Here is a 22,392-nt window from a genome sequence, read left to right on the forward strand (position 1 = left end):
AACAGGGGGCTGGGGTGAGTATGCCAATGACTGGCACTTAGTGTCTTGTTTAGAGAGTGTCTTGTTCACATTCCTGTTCCAGGATCTCTCCCTGTGCATTAAGACAGTGCTCCCAAACTCCTCTGTAATCAGTGCAGGTGAAGAGTTTTGTATACAATTTTGGTGTCATTAACAGCAATTTTTATTTCTGGAAGATCCTTTAGTTAGAAAACACTAACTAACACTCTCTTTGAAGGGTATGAATATCAAAATTATACACTCTCTGATCTGTTGTATACATTTTTTTTAATAATTCAGTATCACCAATATCCTTGATGTGCTCATTGCACAAAGATAGCCTCCAAGTGAAAACCTTATGAGGGTAGAGATACAGAAAATACAATAGACCTGTAAAGCTAGGGATGCAAATTAATATTATTATTTTAACTAACAGTACTTTAGTATGGGTAGTTTAAATACCAAGGGAGAATAAGGTGCAGAGAAAATCATGTCCTTGCTTTGGGGCACACACTTCATAATGTCCAGTCTTGATGTCTTAAGTTAGGTAAAAAGGAGAGAATCTGAAAAAATGAATTATGAAAGGGAAAGGCAAAAGGCAGGAAAAATGTCCCACGGAAGGGTGATTTTGCTAGAACAAGATTGCAAATCCACAGGGGGTAATTAAGTAGCAGACTCGTACAGTATGTCAGATGTCTTGCATACAAACAAAATCATTTAACATTTTCAGCTCAAGATTTAGGTTGCTCATATGCAAGTTACTGCTGTTTCTTCCAAAAAGAAAAAAACATACCAAAGGAAATCCTAAAGGAGAAAAATTAGCATTCAGTGCCTGGTAGCTCTTTTAATGGCTGACATAGATTTTTCTTAAACTAAACTATTGTTAGCCACTATCCAACCTGCATATTAATGAGAAAATGAATGCCTCTCTAAAAATTTCAGCTACAATGTCACCATAAAAATCAATACATGGCTACGCACCATGAATACAGACACAAGCTTGCTTCAAACAGCATGTCTTGACATTCATTATCATAAAACTAACTGGAAAGAACTTCCACTTCTCTCTGTTAAACCTATTTTGTCACACTTTCCTGCCTACCCAGGGCCATACTTGCAAAGTCACATTACTTTAAATGAATTGTGATAATACCATATGGCATATAGATCATCTCTATGAACAGTGCCTTGCTGGATGTGTAATGTGCTATGGTGTGATACCTGCTAGACACCACTGACAAACAGCACAGATTCACTCAGAGGCTAAAAAGCCATGGAGAGGTTTCTGCAGCGCTGGCAGGGGCTGGTGCAGGTGGGACAGCCTTGGAGCAGGGAGGGGACAGCCTTGTGCACAGCTGGGACACTGTGAAGTGACCGGGGGCACACCACACTAGCTAGGGCTCCTGGGGGAGGCCACAACAACAGAGGTCCTCTCTTAGTCCCACCACACCTGCTCCCCTGCTCCATATTCCAGCAGGTAGGAAGCAGGCTCCTACTGGGGATGATAGAGCACATCCGGAATTCTGTCCCCACCAGCCTCACCTGAGCCATCACAGCTCCATTTCAGTGCATTCTCATTACAGGAGGAAACACTGCTGGGGCAAGAATACTGATGCCCTGATTAGCCAGCCAGGAGCCATGTAGCTTAGGAGCCCATGGTGGATGCCCCATTGTCCCAACCCAGCCAAGAGACATTTTGGATTGAACGCTCTGTTGCACTGGAGTGATGGCACGTTTAAAATCCCAGCTGAGCTCTTGCCCAGGGTAGCCTGCAACCTTAGAATTCCTGTCACATGCTTTTATTTACAGGTAGCACAAATGGAAGGGAGGAAAAACAGATCTCATCATTATTGTGCCTTGATATATGCAAATGTATTCAAGACATGAGATTACCCACTGCGCAGAGACACCTGTAGTATTTAGGGACAACGGATGTGTTGAGTTTCTGCTTTAGCTGAGAATCTTTTGGCTTATGCTAGTTTCTTCCCATTATTAAATCCTGCTTTTTTTTTAAATTTAATTTTCAAGAATTAACCTTGGGAAATTGCCACTCCATCCTCTCAGCATTTTCTAAGGAAGTCACATAATTTTATGACTTGTTTCTCATAAAAGATACTTTATAACCCTCGCTACCCAGCTTGTGCAGCAAAGTCAATGTTTCAGCAAGTTACTCGGGCAATTTTAAAAGCCACATGATTGTGGAGTATCCAGTTTGCTAGACTAAGTGGTGTAATTAACGAAAGTGGAAATAAAACAGTGTCTCTTCCTGGGGAAGAAAACCACATTCTTTTTAAATCATGAAGATTCAATTATATCTAATTATCTTAGCTATCAGTGCAACTCAGTGAAATGATCGGCTCGTATACTTGAATAGCCAAGTATCTCTGATTGTTACGGATCAGTACATAGGATCAGCAAGTACAAGCACAGCAATCATCTGCTATACTTAAAAGTATGACCAACTCAGTATCCCAGATCAAAAAAACCAAAAAAAATTATTGATAAAGAGTTGACTAATGGATTAAATGGAAATGTATCCCATTTCTCTAATTGAATATTTGGGACTTAATGTTTTCTCATGCACCATCAGAAAACTCACAGCTGACAATAACTACTATAACTACTATAGTAGCTATAACTACTATAGCTACTCCTATCTGCCTGCTTTGAAATACTTTAGACTTTGGGCAAAAAAAATTAAGGTAAGTCTATGGGTAATATTGCATAGCTGTATGCACCTATGCAGCTTCAGGTCCAATGACAACTATATGTAATAACGCCTAAATAGATTAATCCTTTACCTTTAAATAGGAAAACATTTTAAGGGACTCTTCTTGGCCAGAGTATAGATGGATATTAGCACTGCTTTTGGACTGTGTTTATGAGGGAGTCCCATATGTCTATTCCACAAGAAAGCCAGAACAGCTACAGCAACAACGCAAATATTCTCTTGAGAAAGATAAACCAAAAATCACAGAAAATCAAGTAATTTAATTTTAGGCTACCTGCTGATTTAAACCAGAAAAGCAAAGTATTTTTTTAGACATTCAAATAAACATTGCTTTTTAATATGGAATTTTCTACAGGCTTGGAAGTGGGTTTTAAGTCCTATGGTGTTGTACATCTGTGAAAGAATTGTTAGGTTTTGGAGATTTCGACAGGAAGTCATAATTACTAAGGTATGTAACATAGTTCACATATCTGCAAAATAACCCCATTATGTCAATTGTTTTTTATTGTTTTTAGTTAACCTCTCTATATTAGGGACCTCATTTTTCACTCCTAGCTTCAGCAACTTTTCAATCATTACCATGTTTTCAGCCAAGTATTGATTTTATATTTTGCATTTATTCCAATAGCAAATCCATAAGAATATTCCATATGGGACCAAACTTGATTAATGAAGTACCGGACTTCACACCACCATAACACAAACATCTCTTTGTGGTCTCCCTTTTTAATGAACTAAAACCATGTTCCGCTGCAGTTAATGCCAGAGACTACCTTGACTTCAGTAGCAGCACACAGTTTTTACTTTAAAATCTGGAGTCTTCCAAGGAGATGAAGGGTTATACGATCAGTTAGCATATATAGTCAAAGCTCCACTAATACCACTGTAACAATTTCCCCTAGCTGTGTGCCAAGGGACTATTTAAATCACACCAGAATAGACTGAGGATGTTGCTACTGAAGCAGATGAGTCCACGTGTATCAAGCCAGGGATTGGGAACAGGTGTACCTTGTGTGAGGGGAACAGGATTTTGGATAAGTCCTGCTGCTGATTTCACAGACTGGTTGTGATCTAAGAATCTCAGTATATTATGGGCAACATACAAAACTGCTGCTTAACTGAGATTTCCTCTTTATAAAAGTGTATTAGAATTGAGCTCACTGTGCTTTTTTCTTTGTAATCCCACAGAGTTATCAGGGTTACATGAGAGCAAAACTAGGAATTAAGGAATTATTCTAATTATATTAGAATTATATTATGCACAGGCTATACCAAGAAAATTGACAAATTGTTGAATTGTTACAGTCTTTTCTCTGCGTCTTGCACTCAGAAGTCAAGCTCATACTTTACATGCTCTGTACATGTACAATATATACAATACTGGACATGCTCTCAAGCCATTGGGCAACAACACTGCAACACGCAGGTTACGATATCTGTGATCTAATGAAAACAAACATTTACTCTTCTAAATGAAAATAAAATTTGACCCTTTATCATTCTTTAGGTGGTGATGCATTCCTCTGGAGTCCTTGAGATCCACATGAAGAAACATGGCTTTAAAATGGGAGCTGGCCAATATATATTCCTACAGTGCCCATCAGTCTCACAGCTGGAGTGGCACCCTTTCACCCTCACCTCAGCTCCTGAGGAGGACTACTTCAGCATCCACATACGGCTCGTTGGGGATTGGACTGCAGCCCTCTTCAAGGCCTTTGGAGCAGAGGAAAGGGCTCTGAAGGAATTGTGGATGTTACCAAGGTTTGAATAAGAGACAACGTATTTTAAAATGCTATTTCTACATTTCAAAAGAAATGTTAACATTTTAATTAATTTTGCATGTGTTTTTATGATACATTATTAGATTGTAGTTCTGGATTCATAAATACAACATTATGCAAAAAACACCACAAACTACTAGGCATGAACTAGGGCCAGAAGCTACCAAGAGGAGGTGATGACTAATCCAAGACTTAAAGTCCATATCAATATCCTTATCTCTGTTGCTTCCATCTGGACCTCTAACACCTATATTAACACCTAAAGATATCTATTTTGGAAGACAGTTGTTCAATGAATGACTTTGGAAGATATCTGCTAGATTTGTGCCTCTATGCTTATGGTACCCATCTCAATTCATATCCAAAATTCTAGTTTTTCCCTTTCAGTTACTTAGATATTTTGCAGACCCTGAAACATCTGCCAAAACCTTACTTCTTTCTGACAGTCTCCTTTGACCTTGTCTCTATTTTCCAAACCCTGCTCCACTTTATAAAGGTTATTTGTGTTCAAATTATGTATTTTTGGCATCTTAATACAAGCAAAAAGTTGATTCTTTGTTGTTCCAAGTCAGGCAGGGATCCTCTGAAGTCAAAGGAGCCATCCTGACTTACTCCAGCCAAAGACCTGGCTGTGTACTGAATGGATTCAAACCATGTAGCTCTGCTTCTGCACTGCTTGCAGGAATAGGGGAGATTTTCAGCAAAGAAGAGCCCAGCACAAGATCATTTAAATTCTAGTGGAGTGTGTAGGGCCTGGGACTGCAGGGACTGATTTCCCCCTGGAAAGCTCATAGACACCACTGAGCTGCAGTTTTATTAGAGGCTGGGTGCAGACAGGAAAATCTGGTCCAGTCCTTGCATTGTATCAGTTAATAAGAATTAGAAATGAAATCAGTGCCTTTGTTAAAGTCAAATGGAATGAGAAGTATGCCATTTCAGCAGAACTGGAGCAAAAATTGTTCTAAGTGATTGACAGCAAGTGTAAAAAATGAGGAAGAGAAAAAAAGTTATCAAATGTTGCTTGCCACAATGCAGGGTTGAAATTAACAGTACTGTCATATATAAACACTCTTCTTTTTAATCTCATTAGGGTGCCTAATGGCATCCTTCAGTTTCTTTCTTGCAACATGCTAAAAAGAATATTTCAATAGTTAAACAAGCAATGAAACAAAAACCAGGTCTTTTTCACAGTTTCGATATCTAAAGCTATACACCAAATTGGTGACTATATTAAAAAATAACATATAGCAAAGACTGTGCAGAAGACAGAAGAGATAGCAACTGAATAATAAGGTAGGGTTAAGAACAAAATGTGTGGTTTTTAATTAGTTAAAGAGGATTAAAATAAAGTGTTCATACATTTATATAGGTAGCAAAGACAGTTGTGATTTCTGAAAAATTTGGGAGCTAAAACCATAGAATAGACTATTAGTGTGAAAAAAATTAAGTTCTGTGTTATGTCGCCAGGATTTTGGCTGACTTAATTGCTGGCTTAATACACTGCCCCAAAATCTAACTGCTCTCATGGTCAGGAGTACTACACAATCATCATGATGATCTGCAAACGCTTAAATTCTAAAAGTAATCACAGAATCTGTTAATAATACTTTTTCAAAATGAAATATTTCTCCTGCCTTCCCCATGAATCTAATTTCTTTTCTAATGAAATGGATAGGAAGAATATGGGCAATCCAAACCACAGTAAGAAAGTCCATAGCCCTATTTTCTACATCTCTTTGGCAAATGCAAATGTAATATTTTTTTTGGCACTTTGTTTACTATTTTCCTACCTTCATCCACTCTATCTAGATCAAATGAATGAGTTGCATAGCTCAGTTTTTCCTTCTTCTCTTTCTCCTCCCTGCTTCTCTGAGGCTTTGTGTTTGGCTCAGTTGTAAAGCTGTGGCTGAGTAAAGCATTCAAACCAATGATGGGATCTCTGTCACCTGAGGATTTAGGAGCAGACTGACAAGACAAATCTCTTCAAGGGATGATTCAGAAATAATTGAACCTGTCTTATAGCGCAGCAACGGACTAGAGAATCCTTGAAATTTCTTCCAGATCAATTTTTTCTCAATCTGCTGACAACAATGAGAATTGCTTCCAGCCTCACATTGAACTACATAGAAGGCTTATCTGAAAGCTGTTCTTAGGCACTATAGTTATATACAATAAATTAATCATATTTTGCAGGAATTTTTGAGTGCTCAAAAAATACTGCGCTGGACAAAAATCTAAATAATTGTACATATTAAAAAAAAACCTATTCTTTATGTCTAGGGTCAGATTTCTAGCAATTATGCCAGAGTAGCTAGGTTGTTTTGCTACTGCACTTGCAGGGCATTTTGAATATTGAAATAAAATGGTGAATGTTTGTTAGGACTTTTAAAAAAGTAACAATAAGGTTTGAGATACCCTTGTGTCCCTATATTTGTATGTAGCATTGCTTGGGGATCCCCCTTTCTCTTCTTGTCAAGACACCTCATTTTAATTATGTGTGCCTATATGTTTGTACTATTTAAGGATAATTTTTAAGGATGATTCATGCAGTAAAGAGCACAAAACAACAGAAAATCAAAAAGGAAGAAAAAGCCTTTTTTTTCCATAAGGATTGGGTGTTGGTGAAACCATCTTCCAAGCATATATGTTGTATAAAGACAGGGCTGGAAAGAGCACTCCAAAGCACTGTGTGTATTTACATTTCATGTAGCTAAAGGAATGAATCTGATTATTCAACAATCTTTTTCATCTCAAATTTTGACCAAAATTAATTTCTTGGCATCAGCAACATTGATTACAGGAGGCAGTAATATCAACAAGCATGTCTCCTTACACATTTTTGCCTTTAGATCAGATACTAAGTACAGTATTATGCCAAAAATGTATTCCTGAAATACTGCTTTTTCAGAAAGAGCTGAGAAAATAGTAGTTCCCTTGCATATGATGACCTTTTTCTTGCCTTCTCCTTTATTGCTTTAACTCAAATACAGAACTTCTAAAAATGATTAATATAATCTGTTCCTCTTTACTTTGATATGTACAATGTAACAAATAAAGCTCTAAAACAGGATGCTTTTCAGTAATTCATAATTAAATATGTAAATTCCACAGCTAAATTTGGACATGCAATTATATGACTAATCACATTTCAGAAAGCCAGAAAATTGCAATTGCATGCTTAAATAGATGGCCAGGCCCCAAATCCACATGGGTGCTCTTGTTCTCTTATTTCAGAGAAGACAGTTGTTTTGCTATTAAATGGCACTCACTGAAAATTAAATGCATTTGTATAGGCAATTTATGTGCTGCCTTAGACATGTATTTTCTCTTTTATTTTAACAGAAATTCAGTTTTGACAATGTGTAGCCCAACAAATGTTAACCTTTCTGTCACTTAATATGTTGTTGACTCCTGACTATGTTTTTTTGCTGTAGACTGGCTGTGGATGGACCATATGGATCTGCAACCACAGACATCTTCCACTACCGAGTCAGTGTGTGCATTGCAGCAGGAATTGGAGTCACACCATTTGCCTCTATTTTAAAATCCATTTGGTACAAATGCTGCAACCCTAACACAGTACTGGCACTGCAGAAGGTAGGTGGAAAAGTTTATTGCTTCATTAAAAAGTTCCACAAGTGAGCCTACTTAGCCAGGGGAGAGAGAAAATTCAAAGCTACAGTCTCACTTGAGTGCTTTGACTCGCTCTGAGAAGCAGGCACTCCCTTTCCAGTTGCCTTAGGAATTGTTGTGGGGTGAAGTCTCCTGAACTCAGTGTCATTCTCCAAGAAAGAAGGTAGCCCAAGCTGCAATGTTTTTAGTAAAATTTGAAAGACCAGACTTTTAATAGCAGCTGGAGATAACTGTGGAATGTCTTTCACAGCTAGACAGATAATTAGGGAGCTACAAGAGGAACTTAGCCTCTTTCTTATGAAAAATAAATCCTGCAATGTCATCTCAACCAGAAGTGAAGGGCAGCACCTGCTCTTTGCCCAGGTGCAAGTTCCAAGAGAGTCCTTCAGCAGCATGTCCTGGTCCAGAAGGCTGCGTTCAGCAACCATTTGCTGCTTTTCTCACATTGCAAAGTCGGGATATTAATCAGCACAGAAGGAATATAAAAGGTATTTAAGCTCCGGATGAGATGCATATATCAAGATACATATTACTCCCTCACACCACTTTAATTATTTTGTTGAAAAAATATGTTCAGATCTATAAGGTAAAGATGGCACCAAATTAATTAACATACTCTTAATTTTCTAACCTGTTATATACCTTCTGCTAATGGCATGTGAGGCAGCACTGGGGACTATAGGTGAAGAAGAGATAAAAGGTGAAGTGGGGTGAGGGCCAGAAGGTAGCATAGAAAAAAATCAGCATTAAACATTCTCTTCTGTATCCATCATGGCAAGTGCGACCTTGTGGACCTTACAGCTTTTAGGCCATTTTCCAGTTTAAAAGCTGAATCAGGGACTTTCAACATTTCACATTTAAGGACAAACATTGAAATTGCATTGGAAGGGACAGATCTCTGAAAGGGTCAATACATATGGAACTGATTGCAGGACCAAGGGGCTGATCTTTTTAAATGAAAGAGTGTTAAAACTGGCATCTTAATGACGAGCTGCCACTGAAAAAGCATCTGGGATTTTAGTAACTGAGGAGTTGAGGACAGGTTCAAATTGCCAGGGGGGATCTTTGAGGCAGAAAAAGCACTGAGAAGGGAGGGAAATAAAAATGGTAATACATGCTATTTGAGAAAAGAAGTGTATTTGCAAACACTACGATTGTACCAGGATGATCTTTTTCACCGGAAGGAGAGCTACGCATATGCATACAAACTTTATATATGTAGATTATATATATTCTACATGTATACAAGTAAAAGTGTTGTTGTTACTATTGTCATTGCTGCTATCTTAAGGGGGTAAGAACAGAATTTAACTATGCATCAATAGAATACTCAAAGGTGTTCATTCATGGGGAGAATTAGGGAGAATTTTGGCTAAGTGTGCCTGCAAAAATAAATGCATCATGCATTCTGCCATGGTTTTCTACTATAGAGTTAGTTTTTTCTGAATTTCTGTGAAACACAAAATTATCAGGATTTCTACTTGTCTTTTCTTTATATCTTGGCTTCCTTACTGGTGCAGTGGGAATAGCGATATTTATTTTTCACAGGTGTTATGAGGCTAAATTTCATCAGTGCTTGTAAAATATTTTGAAAGTGTGGATAAAAGGTCATGGGGAAGTTCACAGCATTACTTAAAAAAATTTAGCAGTGAGAGCGATTAATCTCAGGGTAGATCCACTTTTTTTTTCATTGGTTAAAAGCTTCCACTTGTAGTATAATTGCAAATAATTTAATCTTCCTCAAAGTATTCAGCACTCTCTTTTTGCCATGATGAGTACCATAGAAATGTCTATTAAGGAAATAAATAAGAGGTTTTTCTTTTTTTTTAACAACTTCGTTTTGATTTGAGTACAGCTATCATTACGGTTATTGAACTAATATTTCTTAGTGTTGCCCACATATGGTTGAGATATAAATACTCATAGTTTCCATAATGTCTGCAGCTGTATAATTTAAAAAACCCAACAAATCAAAAGGAGTATACATTTATCTAATTGATTCTTCACAATTAAATAGCCTTAGAGCCCTCATTTGCCCATCATTTTTTGCATGTACTACCAGGCATGGCTGGAAAGTTTCTACTGGCTTTACTTATGCATAATACAATTATTTTTTTTTCACATTAGTGGTCTCATTTTTCAGATCAATTGAAATTGATAAAATTGTACTGATCCATCAGATTCTAGTGTCAGCAAACATCCACTTTCTCTTCTCTACAAAAGACACAGGAAAGGTCCTAACTGAGTAATACCAAATATCCATCTAGCCCCATATATTATCTCCAATGGTGGCTCTTCATGAATACCTAGAGAAAAGTATACAGACCAGAAAAATCAGATGGTGATTGGTTTTTTACAAGACACTTCTTCACCATTGAGCAACTGCTAGCTCAGTAACCCCTTGATACAAGAGCTGTACTTCTGTCTTTAATATCCCTTTGTGGCTTTTTCTTCCATGCAGTAGTCCAATTGTTTTTTGAATCCATGTATACCTTAAACAACCATAGCATGTTATGGCAGTTCAGCTACATAGAGAGGAAAACACAATCAGGCTCTTCCATTTGCTTTGGGACTGACTTCCACACCTGAGGTAAATATCTGCCCCAGTCTCCAGTCCTGCACAAAAATCTTGTCTTGAAGACCTAAAAACCTAGGCTCTTTCTTCTGTCAAATGTAACCACCTTTCTGATCTTTTTTGATAACAGTTTAAGCTTTCTGCTTCAAATTTAGGAATATGATTTTGAACCTTGTTATGCATTTATGGGAAAGGCTGTTTGCTGCCACCCTAAGTTAGTGCCTCCTCTAGGCTGCCAAACCCCCACCTCCTGCATGACCTCTGAGATTTTTTGTTGTTGCTGTTGTTTGTTTGTTTGTTTGTTTTTGTATGCTGCAGCCCACAGGTAATGTAGTATACCCAAGAGCATGAAGGACTGGAGGCTTGCAGGGAGGTGGCCACCTGCAGGTGTTGGAGGTTTTTGCAGGGATATTCATGCCTAGGAGAGAGCAGCAAGAGTCAGGGAAGAGGGATGTCCTCGTCTGACACCCCTTTAGTGAAAAGCTAGCATTGCCCAGAGCTGCAGCTCCAACTCTGCCCTCAGGGAGCAGGAAGAAACAGATGAATGCTCACCAACAGATAATTACTAATGACTATCCTCATGATGGAAGCTGATTTACAAAGAATGTTCTTTCACCTTACAGGAAAGAGGTAACACAACCCTTGCTCTTGTCCATTGTACAAAATACAGGATGTGGGAAACTGAAGGATAAATATCCATGAATTGCAAGGGCATTACAGAAATAAGCAACTATTCAAACCCCTGCTTTGATCTGATTAATAGCAATACTGCATCTAACTCAATTTGCAAAAAGAGCACTTGGAAAATTTAAGACAGTTTACTTGGGCAAGTCATCAAGCTGATAAATGCAATTGATGGCAGTAGGGTGGGTGGACACTAATGAAACATAAATCTAAACCAGATTTTTAAGGGTCCCAAATAATTGCAGTCAGTTAATAGTACGAGGCTTACAAAAAAAACAGGATTCAGAATAATCTTTAATTATGTAAATGCACTGGAGCTACTTTATTCCACTGTTTTAATAAGGATTAATTTTTTGGTGCATTTATTGTATTTTAATTATGTATGTAATATGTTGTGCTATGCTATGGGCAGCCAGTGTAAAGAAAGGAAGACTTCTTTGTAAACACCATTTATTTTAACATATTAGACTCGAAGTCCTCTTTGATCTAAAGGAAACTAATTCCTTTTACCCATAGGCCATACTTCTTCACTATCTCTTTTCTTTCTAAGATTATAATGACAGCCAAAAATACTTCTAACAATGACAGTCTTTCTTCATCACCAAATGCCTGCCACCTCTTAACGTGAAAATCAGAGGCAACACAATGGGTGCCACGGGATGAGCTTAAGGAATTTTTGCAGTTTCAGAAAGCTGTATCCTCTCCTTAGAGGAGTGTGCCAGAGGTGGCTTGTTCCAACCAGTTGGACTGGCTGTTCCTGTGACAGCCAGGCCCACAAACAGCTAAAAGCATTCCTTCAAGAGGCATAGTCTGATACTCTGGAAACCAGCTCCCCAGTTTGAAGACTGTATTGTCTCAACTCATTGGCTAGCTTGCCTTCCTCCTTCTCTGAATGTGCTTATCTCCCAGTCCTGCCTACATGCTCCCAGTTGCTACCCCATGAACATTTCTTTACTCGTTTAGAAACACATATCTCCTCTCCACACACTAAATATGTACTAAATATACATTTCCATCAAATGCACTGCTGAAAAAACTTGAGAAATAAGATGATCAAGTAGAGTCTGGGGGAAGAAATTTCTCACTACAAATCAACAGCTATGGTGTGATACAGACTGACAGCACTCAGTGGGCTGATTTTCGAGGTGCTGAGTATATAGAACAACTTTAGGACTCAGACAGAAAAAAGCTACATACAGGTTAAGGCTGTAAAGCTTACCTAGTTTTGGTAATTTAAAATAATGCTGTTGTTGGCCACAAATTTGAAATTCTAGAACATCAGTGGGCTTGCTTTTTCCTCATAACCTATGCCAGGGTAAATCAACAGCAACCCCCCTCCATAAAGCAATGAGGTCATATTTAAGGCAAAATATTGAAACAGAAGGGAAAAAGCAAACAGCCAAGATGGTTAGTACTAAAGTTCCACAGTCAGTCTTATTCCTGAGCTGTAAAAATACCCTACTTAACCCTGAATGCCTTATCTCTGTTTCTGGGATCATACATCATTTATATTTCTTACATAAACCACAGATGGTCTCTTACAGTACACTCAGATCTAGGAAACATCTCAAATTACTGTTAGTGTCTTTCACCAAATCTCCACTGAAGCATGATATTACCACATTTTTCTCCCACCACCTTACCAGAAGTCTGACAACCTAATATATTAAATCTTTGGGAAATCTCTTTATAGGTTTCTGGTTTTTTTCTCTGGTTTTTCATTTCAGAAGTGTTCAATATGCATTTTTACCCATTGATTCTGTGGAAAAGGGTTAATGATTGCCTTGGGAACATACCTTCCAGATCACCTTTGATATTGCAGTACAATAAAAGACAGAGGGGCTGGTGAGCAGAGAAGGAGATGAGTTGGAGAAAGCTAAAGGATTTTTCAACAAAATAAAAATCACAGTCATAATAAAATAAGTTCCCATCATTCAGTTTTTACAAACTTATACATCGTCCTTTCTGCTGTTCCTTTCACATCTGAAACTGTGTATTTTTAGACTTCCTCCATGTTTGTGAATTTCTTCTTTGGATAAATTTTGAAAATACCCAGCCTGCAGAGGCCCATTTGAGGTTTGGCACCATCTGGTCAAAATAATGGTAGCGTGTGCTGCAATAGCTGCAGAATCTGAGTAACAAGAATTGCAATCACACTTATCTTGTAATTGTGCTTCAGACTGCCATCAGGGTAGTGCCTGGACAGACAGCCTGGGAGTTTCAGGCATTCATCCTCTGGGTAGAACAGGAACTCACAGTTGAGTTGTCTCCATATCTGTGTTGGCTTCGTACAAGGCGCTGAGCTGAAACCAGGGGATGGACTGGTCCAAGTCCTCTACACAGCACAGCATTGCTAGAGGAGATTTCCAACTGGGAAATCATGATGGTGCTGAAGACTCCCTAAGGTCCTGATGGGCCTAAGAGTGACTGAGTTTCAGGGCACTGATGAGATCCTGACAAGGGAATATCATCAGTGCTGAGGCAGTTCCTGCTGCAAACTTTATTAACTTGTACACAGAAAAGACATTTGCACATGGTCATCAGAAACCATTCCTGCAGAAGTGCTCACAGAGGACAACCTTCTAGAATTAGCTAACTAGTTAGAAGATGCTTTATATGCAGTTAAGACAACAGATCACAATAGATCATACACTTGCAGGAGTGGTCACAATGATCCCTGGGCCAGCTGGCTGTAAAAACTGGGCAGAAAAAGGTTCTTGTGGACTCCCACTGTTCCAGCTGAAGATGCCAGAGGAAGGACTCTTGAAATAGAAACTCATCATCATATGGACAATGACTAACAGTCTTGTTTGCAAGATTTTTTTTCCTACGCAAGCATTACCTTATGCCAAGATATTAATAAATTAGCTTCTTTCTTTAAAAAAAAATCAAAACACAACAAACTCTGCTATGTTTTTGATTTACTGCAATAGAGTAGGAAAAATAAGTCATAGGTATGATTAAAGGATGCCTCTCAGTGGCAGGAACATTTGGTTTGCTATAGACACCATTATAAGATAACTTGATCTCTAATTTCTACCTGTAGAACAAAACTTTGATAACAGGCTCTCCAACCCAATAGATAATAAACAAAAAAGACGAAAAGTGAAACTAGTGAAATCTGGATGAGAGAAATTGTGTTAATTTTTGACAGAGAGGAGGGTTTCAAACAATAGAAAACCAATCATGGGATAGCAGTTCATTTTACCCCTTTGGCAATTGTAAATTTAGTTTCAGGTTTCCCTAGGAACTAGATGCTCCAAATTAAACATGAAATACATTTTTTAAAAAGGAATAGGGACTATTTCTCCCCTGTTTTATACAGGGCATATGACTTGAAGAACATAAATACCTTTTGGCAACATCAAGAGTTAGTCTATGGCATAAGGTCTTGAGAAACAAGGAATTCCTTGCTTCAATGCTGAATGAAACTAAAATTAAATAAATCCAAAATTCCAAATAATCATCAAATTATTTGCAAGAAATGAAGGACTAGGTACTACAAGTCAAAGCAGAGAAGCACTGGCAGGGCTTTATGGGAAGCTTGTCCATTGCCTACTTTCACTAGCACATTAATTTATTCACTCATTGTTTAAGATGACAATCAAAATTTTAAAATGTCAAAATGATGTTCAATTATGTTTACTATAAATTTAGTGTGGAGAAGAATCACACACTATATGGTTAATGAGTTGAGCCAGTAATTAGGAAGTTTTATCAAAAGTTTGCTTCTTGTTAAATCTCTTTACTTTATTTGACAGGTTTATTTTTACTGGATTTGTCGAGACCCATCAGCATTTGAGTGGTTTGCTGATCTTCTCTTCCATTTGGAAACAAAAATGGCTGAAAAACGGAAAAACGATTTTCTAAGCTATCATATATTTCTTACTGGCTGGGATGAAAGTCAGGTAATAATGAAACTATTACAAGTCAGAGTTAATGTACCTTGCTTTTCCAGTATGGTAACATATGGAACAGGAACAGCTGAATAAATGATGGATGAAGCAGAGAGAAAAATAACTGTAAATATGAAGATCCTAAGTTGTCTGTTTACATCTCACATTTAGGAAAACAGGAATGGAGAAATCAAGCCAGGGATTCCTCCAATCCTGCATCTCATCTTGGGCAAAGATGGTTACCAGATGTCTCAGAAAAAAGTGCATAGAGCTTTCAGGAGCTCATCAAGGGATATTTTGTCTACGTCTTAGGAACAGTCTTTCATTAGATTCTGTCATTTTTGTGCTGAAATGTTGAGGACTGCCTAAAAAGTGTAGGTTTCATTTACTCTTATTATTTAATACAACTTCTGTTGTAGTAATTCATATATATATACATAAATATGCATACATATATATACATATATATATATATATATATATTTACACACACACACATATATATATATATATATATATATCCAGTGCATTTTTGAAAAGTACTGCACTTGGAAAATTTTGGCAACCAACTACATGGTCTAATTCATGTTGTTTGAAAAGACATTTTCTCTGATTGACTTTAATTTGCCATCTCATACTTTCATTGGATCATATCACCTCAGGCACTTAATTCTTAGACTGGGTCAATATTATTCAATCTCTTTAGTCTTTAGCTAAACACAAATGTGTTGATTTTCTCTCTCTCTCTCTCTCCCCTTTTTAATGGATCACTCAGATCATGCAGTGGTAAGTCAGGCACCTGCCAGAAAACCTCTAACAGGGAAGTCTTTGCTCTACTGTTTTATTTCCTGCTGTCTCTGTTGAATGAAGGACTGCCTAGTAGAGATGAAAAAAATACAGATTTCATAGAGCTTTTCCTTTTCTGCCTCTGCTGATACAAAACCTCCATTGTTTCTTTCTGCTTTCCTTAGAGTTTCTGTCAAGTAATGAGGTATGTGCATAAAGCTATATTCAGAAAAATCCACTCCCATTGTGAAGTATATGGCAGTTACAGAAACTACTGCTCTGCATTAGCAATATCATAGGGTATTACCTAAAACCTACTGTTAAAGAACCTATAGGAGAACCTAAAAACCACAAAGCTGCCCTCATCTTCCAGCTATCACCTCTCTTCTCCCTTGGGCAAACATCAGGCCAGAAGTCAGGTAGGGTGACAATGGTTCTTGACAATGGTGGGTGTCTGTCTCTCTTCACTCATGCACCCGGCAATTTTCTGCAGGGACTTCTTCCTCTCTTCAACCCCATGATCTCTCTCAATTCCTGTCAGAGGAAGGTTCTTCAGCAGCTATTTCTCTGACCTGGGCACTGTGCTCAGTAACATCATCTTCTTCAGATACACACAAAGCTCCCTAATCTTATAGGATTTTATTTTTAGTAAATTCCTGTTCATCACTCCTCAAAATTTGAGCTTCTGCACCAGTAATATTTGAATGACATTTTACTTCTCCTCTGACAAAAAACAAAACAACATTCTCAGGGCTCTCTCCCTGTCTCACCATACAGATGACCAGTGGTCAAGTGAAGTTGAACTCAAGGAGGATGGGCATTTTAAACCTTCTAGTACACCCTCCTTTACTGACACATGTCTACTCAGACATGTTTGTTCAATGCTTTGAGCTCTTTGCAGATTCCATGTTGGCCACAAATGGCCAAGCAGATGAGGCACATGGTCTGCCTCTGCTTGGACAAGCTCCTTGCAATACCCCTGGGACTTCTAGGCAACCTTAGCACTCTGAGCTATTGCAAAGGCTAATATCAAAAATCCTGGGAAACTTCCACTTAATGAGAACAGCCCATCCTATCAATGGGAAAATTTTGCTGCAAACAATTCAAAAATTCTGTAGTTTTCTACCTCCCACTCTTACCAAACACTTTAAGGTGTTTCTTAGACTATTCCAAATCCTTCATGACAGTTGCTCAAACTAACAAGAAGAAGCTTTTAGAAACATGACCTCTTGTGACAACTTTGCTTGACAAGAATTATTGTGTTGGTAAGGAACATGGAAGACTCATTAGAAGAAGAAATATATAGTATTCTTACAAAATGGACCAAAATTTCAGCAACCACTTCTGCAAAATATGATCATGAAACTTAGTCCATGCTAGGGCCTGGACTAAATGCAAAGTCCATTTTTAAACTTACTGCTGTTAATTTCTTGATAGTGAGAGCAATGATGATAGTCTGTAGTGGAAACAAGCATATTACTCCTACACAAGAGCAGTACAGCTAGGAGTGACAATAGTTTTTGTTTTTAAATGACTTGGGATGTACTCAGATAGGTAATGGGTGCAGCATAGGAGCTGAAGGACAATAAATGCCTGTGAAAATCAGAATTTTTTTGCTGGCACTTGGGAGCTGAGGAGCTTACTTGGTTCAGTGCTTTACCTGAGGTGATCCACTTTCTGAACCTACCTCTACCTGAGGAGAAAATTCAAAACGTTGAGGGTTTCACAGAGAGTCATAGAATTGTTAGGGATGGAAGAGACCTCTGGAGATCCTCCAGACCAACCTCTCCTGCCAAGGCAGGGTTACCTAGAGCAGGTTTCACAGGGACTTGCCCAGGTGGGTTTTGAATATCTCCAGAAAGAGACTCCATAACCTCCCTGGGCAGCCTTTTCCAGTGCTCTGCTGCCCTCAGTGTAAAGAAGTTCTTCCTCGTGTTGAGATGAAACCTCTTGTGTTTGAGTTTATGACCATTGCTCCTCATCCTGCCACTGGACACCACCGAAAATAGTCTGGCACCATCCTCCTGAGAGCTGCCTTTGAAAGATTTACATGAATTAATGAGATACCCTCTCAATCTTCTCCTGACTAAACAGGCCCAGTTCTCACAGTCTCTTCTCATAACAGAGGTGATCCACACCCCTCATCATCTTTGTGGTCCTCCACTGGATCCCTGCTTTTACCCCTGCTGAGCTTGTATATCCACTGGGTTTTCCATCAGCACCAGAATGCTCTGGACTTGGCTCTTAAGTAATTTTGGAAAGGCTTTTCACAATTCTAGTAATATTGTGAACTTTCAAATACTCGTCTCCTTCTCTCCCCCTCTCCCTCTCCCTCTCCCTCTCCCTCTCCCTCTCCCTCTCCCTCTCCCTCTCCCTCTCCCTCTCCCTCTCCTTCTCCTTCTCCCTGTCCTCTCCTCCCATTTGATAATTGCAGAGTGTCCTTTCCCTCATTCCATCTTTCCCAGCATTATTGCTTTTGTCTCTTACTCGGAATATATGTTTTTGACTCTAAAATTATTATCTCATAAATTTGCCTTTAGGCTACTCACATAGCCCTACATTGTGATGACAAGATGGATGTAATTACTGGTTTGAGACAGAAAACCTGTTATGGAAGGCCAAACTGGGACAATGAGTTCAAGAAACTAGCTGAAAACCATCCTAGGTAAGGCAGGCTGGTTTCTAACCTTGTTAGGTAACTCTTCTCTCAGCATAAACAGTGGGAGGAGGGGAAAGCAAACCTTTCTATATGACCCTTTTAAAACAATTTCTTCTTTTTTGCTGTGTGGAAAGAAGATTTATGCTTAATGAAGATTTTAATGAAGAAATCTCGGAAAGAGAATGCCAATAAAATCTAATTTTTGGACAAGAAAATCTAATATTTAGAAGTATTTCAATATCCTGGCCTTTGTCCAGATATAATTGAAACACACAATCCAATTACTGTTCTGCACAAAGGACAAAGTAGCATTAATTTCCCTTGAAGATGGTTATTAAAGAGATAAACTGTGATTTTTTTCTTATGATGTCAAGGATATGTTTGTTCCCCTAACATATTTGGCCGCTCTTGCAAGACTGTGCTGTTCTGTTATTAGTTCATCTCTGCTGGCAAAGACAGTTCATTTGAACTTGGTGGATTTGCTAGTGGTCTGAGAAAAGCTTCTTTGTTCCTGAAAGCCTTTGAAGCAAGAATTTGAAATATTTTGTGTTCAGCAGTAGAAAATTCCAGAATCTTTGTGACTTTGTGATTTCCAAACATTTACCTGCTAATGCAAAATAAAGGCTTGCACTTGGAAGACAGAGATACAAAAAGAAAAAGGAGAAAACTTCTTTTAAAAGATGAAAAAGACCCAAGAAAAAGCTGAAAAGGAGGAGATCAAAGAGAATACAGTAAGCTACAAGAATACCATAAAATTGCAAAAAATAACAGTAATAGAGAATTCACTTGATGGAGGTCAAAATAAATACAATCAGGAAATATGAAAGATTAAAAGCATAAAAAGGCCAAGAATAGAAAATATGACTTTTGAAAGACCTTTCATAGGGATTCTACTATATAAACAGAGCTTTTAAAGTTATAGTTGAAACATTACTTTTTAACATTAGTTACTTCTGCAACTGTAAGTACAGATGAGATGAAAATGTTTTTCTGCTGCTCAGGGGGGATATGGGCATTAGCTTTCCTACTGGATCTTGAGGTAGTTCCATAGAAAGCCAGTCCTAAACTTACAGAAAAATCTCTTTTTTTTTTTTTTTTTTTTTGTGAGCCTAGATGCCCATGTTTATGGTCAATGTTGAACCTTTTAAAGAAAACCTTGCATGAAATAAGGATTCCTTATGAGAAAAGAATATCCTGTGTTTTCTTGGTCCGAGTTACAGAAGATTCAAGAGTCAAACAGAAGAGTTTCTACTGTGTGATGAAACAAACAGCTTTTAGGATCTGAATAAATTTCGGGTCCCTGTGCCTAGGCTGACAGAGTTCCCCCTGGCTGCAACAGTGTCTTTTAGCAGATTAGCAAGAATACACCACTTCAGGTTAAACCTGGTGCAATTGAGCACCAGAAAAATTTGGGCATGACTTCTGGGGGCTATGGCTTGGGCACCAAAATCATATCCACAGCCCCTCCTTTACAGGAACAAATCTTTTTAAACTCATTCTATCACTTATCACTTCCTCTGCATTTCTGCAGATTGAGCTTTCCCCAGCAGCACAGCACATGTGTGAATGTGTGTCTGCATACATGTTTTAAAACAATATGCGTAGTGTACTTGGAGACAAACCCTTTGGGCAGTTTCTAGCAGGCAGCCAGGTTACCAGCTCCCTACGTGTTCATGCACACATGAACACAATTGTTTGTTACATTTCTCACATTCTTATTTTATAAGAAGTACCTATTCACAAATGTTGTTATTAAATCAGCTATTTAAAAATTGTCTGTGAGCAGAAAAGTGTTAGACTAAGTGGCATGGGGGCTGGGGTGGGAGGACAGACAGGAGAAGAAAACTCAGAAGTAACTGAGCATTTTGTATAATTTTTTAGGAAAAAACTAACTTAGCTGAAGAAAAAGCACTTAAAATTTTCAGTGCAAGCAGTATGTTTGCCACTCTGAAAAAGCTATGAAGATCAAAACCAAACAGTTACCATTTAAAACATTTTGTGACCTCTAATATAGCAATCTAATAATGTAATGAGACATAATAAACATGAAAGTATTATAATTATTATACTCTAACGTAGCACCACTAATTATACAGTACATAACACAAAGTATACAGTAACAGAAGATTTTTCAAATGTATTTCTCAAAAAGCCACTTGAAAAGATGCAAAGCTGAAGGCAGCCAAAAAGCACAATGTATACATTTCCCCTGCTACTCTCACGTTTGTTGTTGTTATTGTAATTCCAGCAACAGGATTGGTGTATTCTTCTGTGGACCCAAGGCGCTCTCTAAGATCCTGCAGAAGACATGCAACTCATATTCATCAGTTGATCCAAGAGGAGTTCAGTTTCACTATAACAAAGAAAGTTTCTAGGCTGTACTTAGCTGTACAATAGATATTACCAGACTTTGTATTTTTTTCCCATCTTCTCCCATCCTCTACTCATTCTGCAGCATTCAGGCTGGATATTAAGAGTTGCAAATCGAAATAGGTGTATTGACTGCAGTAGAAAAATGCCATCCTATAGCAGCTAAAGATTTGGACCCCTTCCTTGGCCTTTTCATTGCTTACTTAATGATGCTGTGAATCCCTCTACACCTGTGTGAAAACACACACAAACCATAACCTTTGAAGAAAAAGGCATGAGTAAAATGGATATTCAGAGCTGTACTTTGCTGTTGTGTAGATTGCAGGCAATACATCCCTGCTGTTTAAATCATGCCCATTGAAAATATTTCCTTCCCAGTTTTCTGATTTTACACTCCCACTGCACACACATCCATATCCACATTACATTTTATACCACAGCAACACTATTTCTATACACTCTGTCAAATTTCAAAGGAGCAAATTTGTTTTGCCGTACCAAGCTACGCACCATTTAAACCTGACATTTCCATGGGAATGTGTATCCCATGGACTAATATGTACTTAGGTTTAATAGGCTAAGGGAACTACGGAAATATTTTGCACTCAGCAAATGGATCTCATGAGACATCCAGCTGAAACTGTGGAAAAAAGTTTCATGACAGAATGACTGAGGTGGGAAGGCACCCCTGCCTTCCCCTCCAAACCTCTTGCTCAGAGCTGATTCTGTGAAGAGAGGAGTGACATCAGCATTCTTCCATTCCTCAGGAACATTCTCCCATCACCATGACTATTCAAAAATAAAGAATGGCAAGTTCCCTCAGCACTTGTGGATGCATCCCATCAGTTTCCATGGACTTGCTTAAAATATCCCTAACCTGATCTTCCTTCACTGAGGGTAAGCATGATTTTTTTCAGATCTTCCCATTTGCCTGAGAAGCCAGGGATCTCTGAATGTCAACCTTATCTGTAAGGACTGAAGCAAAACAGGAATTGAGTACTTCCACATTTCTCCATGGCCTTGGGTGCCAAATTCCCCACCCCATTCAGCAGCAAAGCAACATTATCCTGGCCTTCCTTTTGTTACTGATGTATGCACAGCAGCTCTTCTTCTTGCCCTTCACTTCCCTCACCAGATTTAACTCCCAATGGGCTTTGGCTTTGCTGACCCCATCCCTTCACACTCATTGTCTCTATATTCCCTGCATGATCTGCCCTTGCTTTCACCTCTTGTATGCCTCCTTTTGTGCTTCAGTTCTGTCAGGAGGGAATTGTTCAACC

General features: G+C 38.3%; 1 protein-coding gene across 1 annotated transcript in view; it reads left to right on the forward strand.

Moving 5' to 3' along the window:
• The window catches only part of NOX3 (NADPH oxidase 3), a 39,320-nt gene extending 18,203 nt beyond the window's left edge, over positions 1 to 21,117 (forward strand). Inside the window, exons 8-13 of the mRNA XM_030945814.1 lie at positions 3,084 to 3,176; positions 4,236 to 4,489; positions 7,944 to 8,106; positions 15,163 to 15,309; positions 18,624 to 18,748; positions 20,991 to 21,117. Coding sequence (XP_030801674.1) covers positions 3,084 to 3,176; positions 4,236 to 4,489; positions 7,944 to 8,106; positions 15,163 to 15,309; positions 18,624 to 18,748; positions 20,991 to 21,117 — 909 coding nt within the window. The remainder of the gene's footprint in view (positions 1 to 3,083; positions 3,177 to 4,235; positions 4,490 to 7,943; positions 8,107 to 15,162; positions 15,310 to 18,623; positions 18,749 to 20,990) is intronic.
• The last annotated feature ends 1,275 nt before the right edge of the window (positions 21,118 to 22,392 follow it).

The sequence above is a fragment of the Camarhynchus parvulus genome, chromosome 3 (assembly GCF_901933205.1).
Source record: "Camarhynchus parvulus chromosome 3, STF_HiC, whole genome shotgun sequence".
Taxonomy (NCBI): domain Eukaryota; kingdom Metazoa; phylum Chordata; class Aves; order Passeriformes; family Thraupidae; genus Camarhynchus; species Camarhynchus parvulus.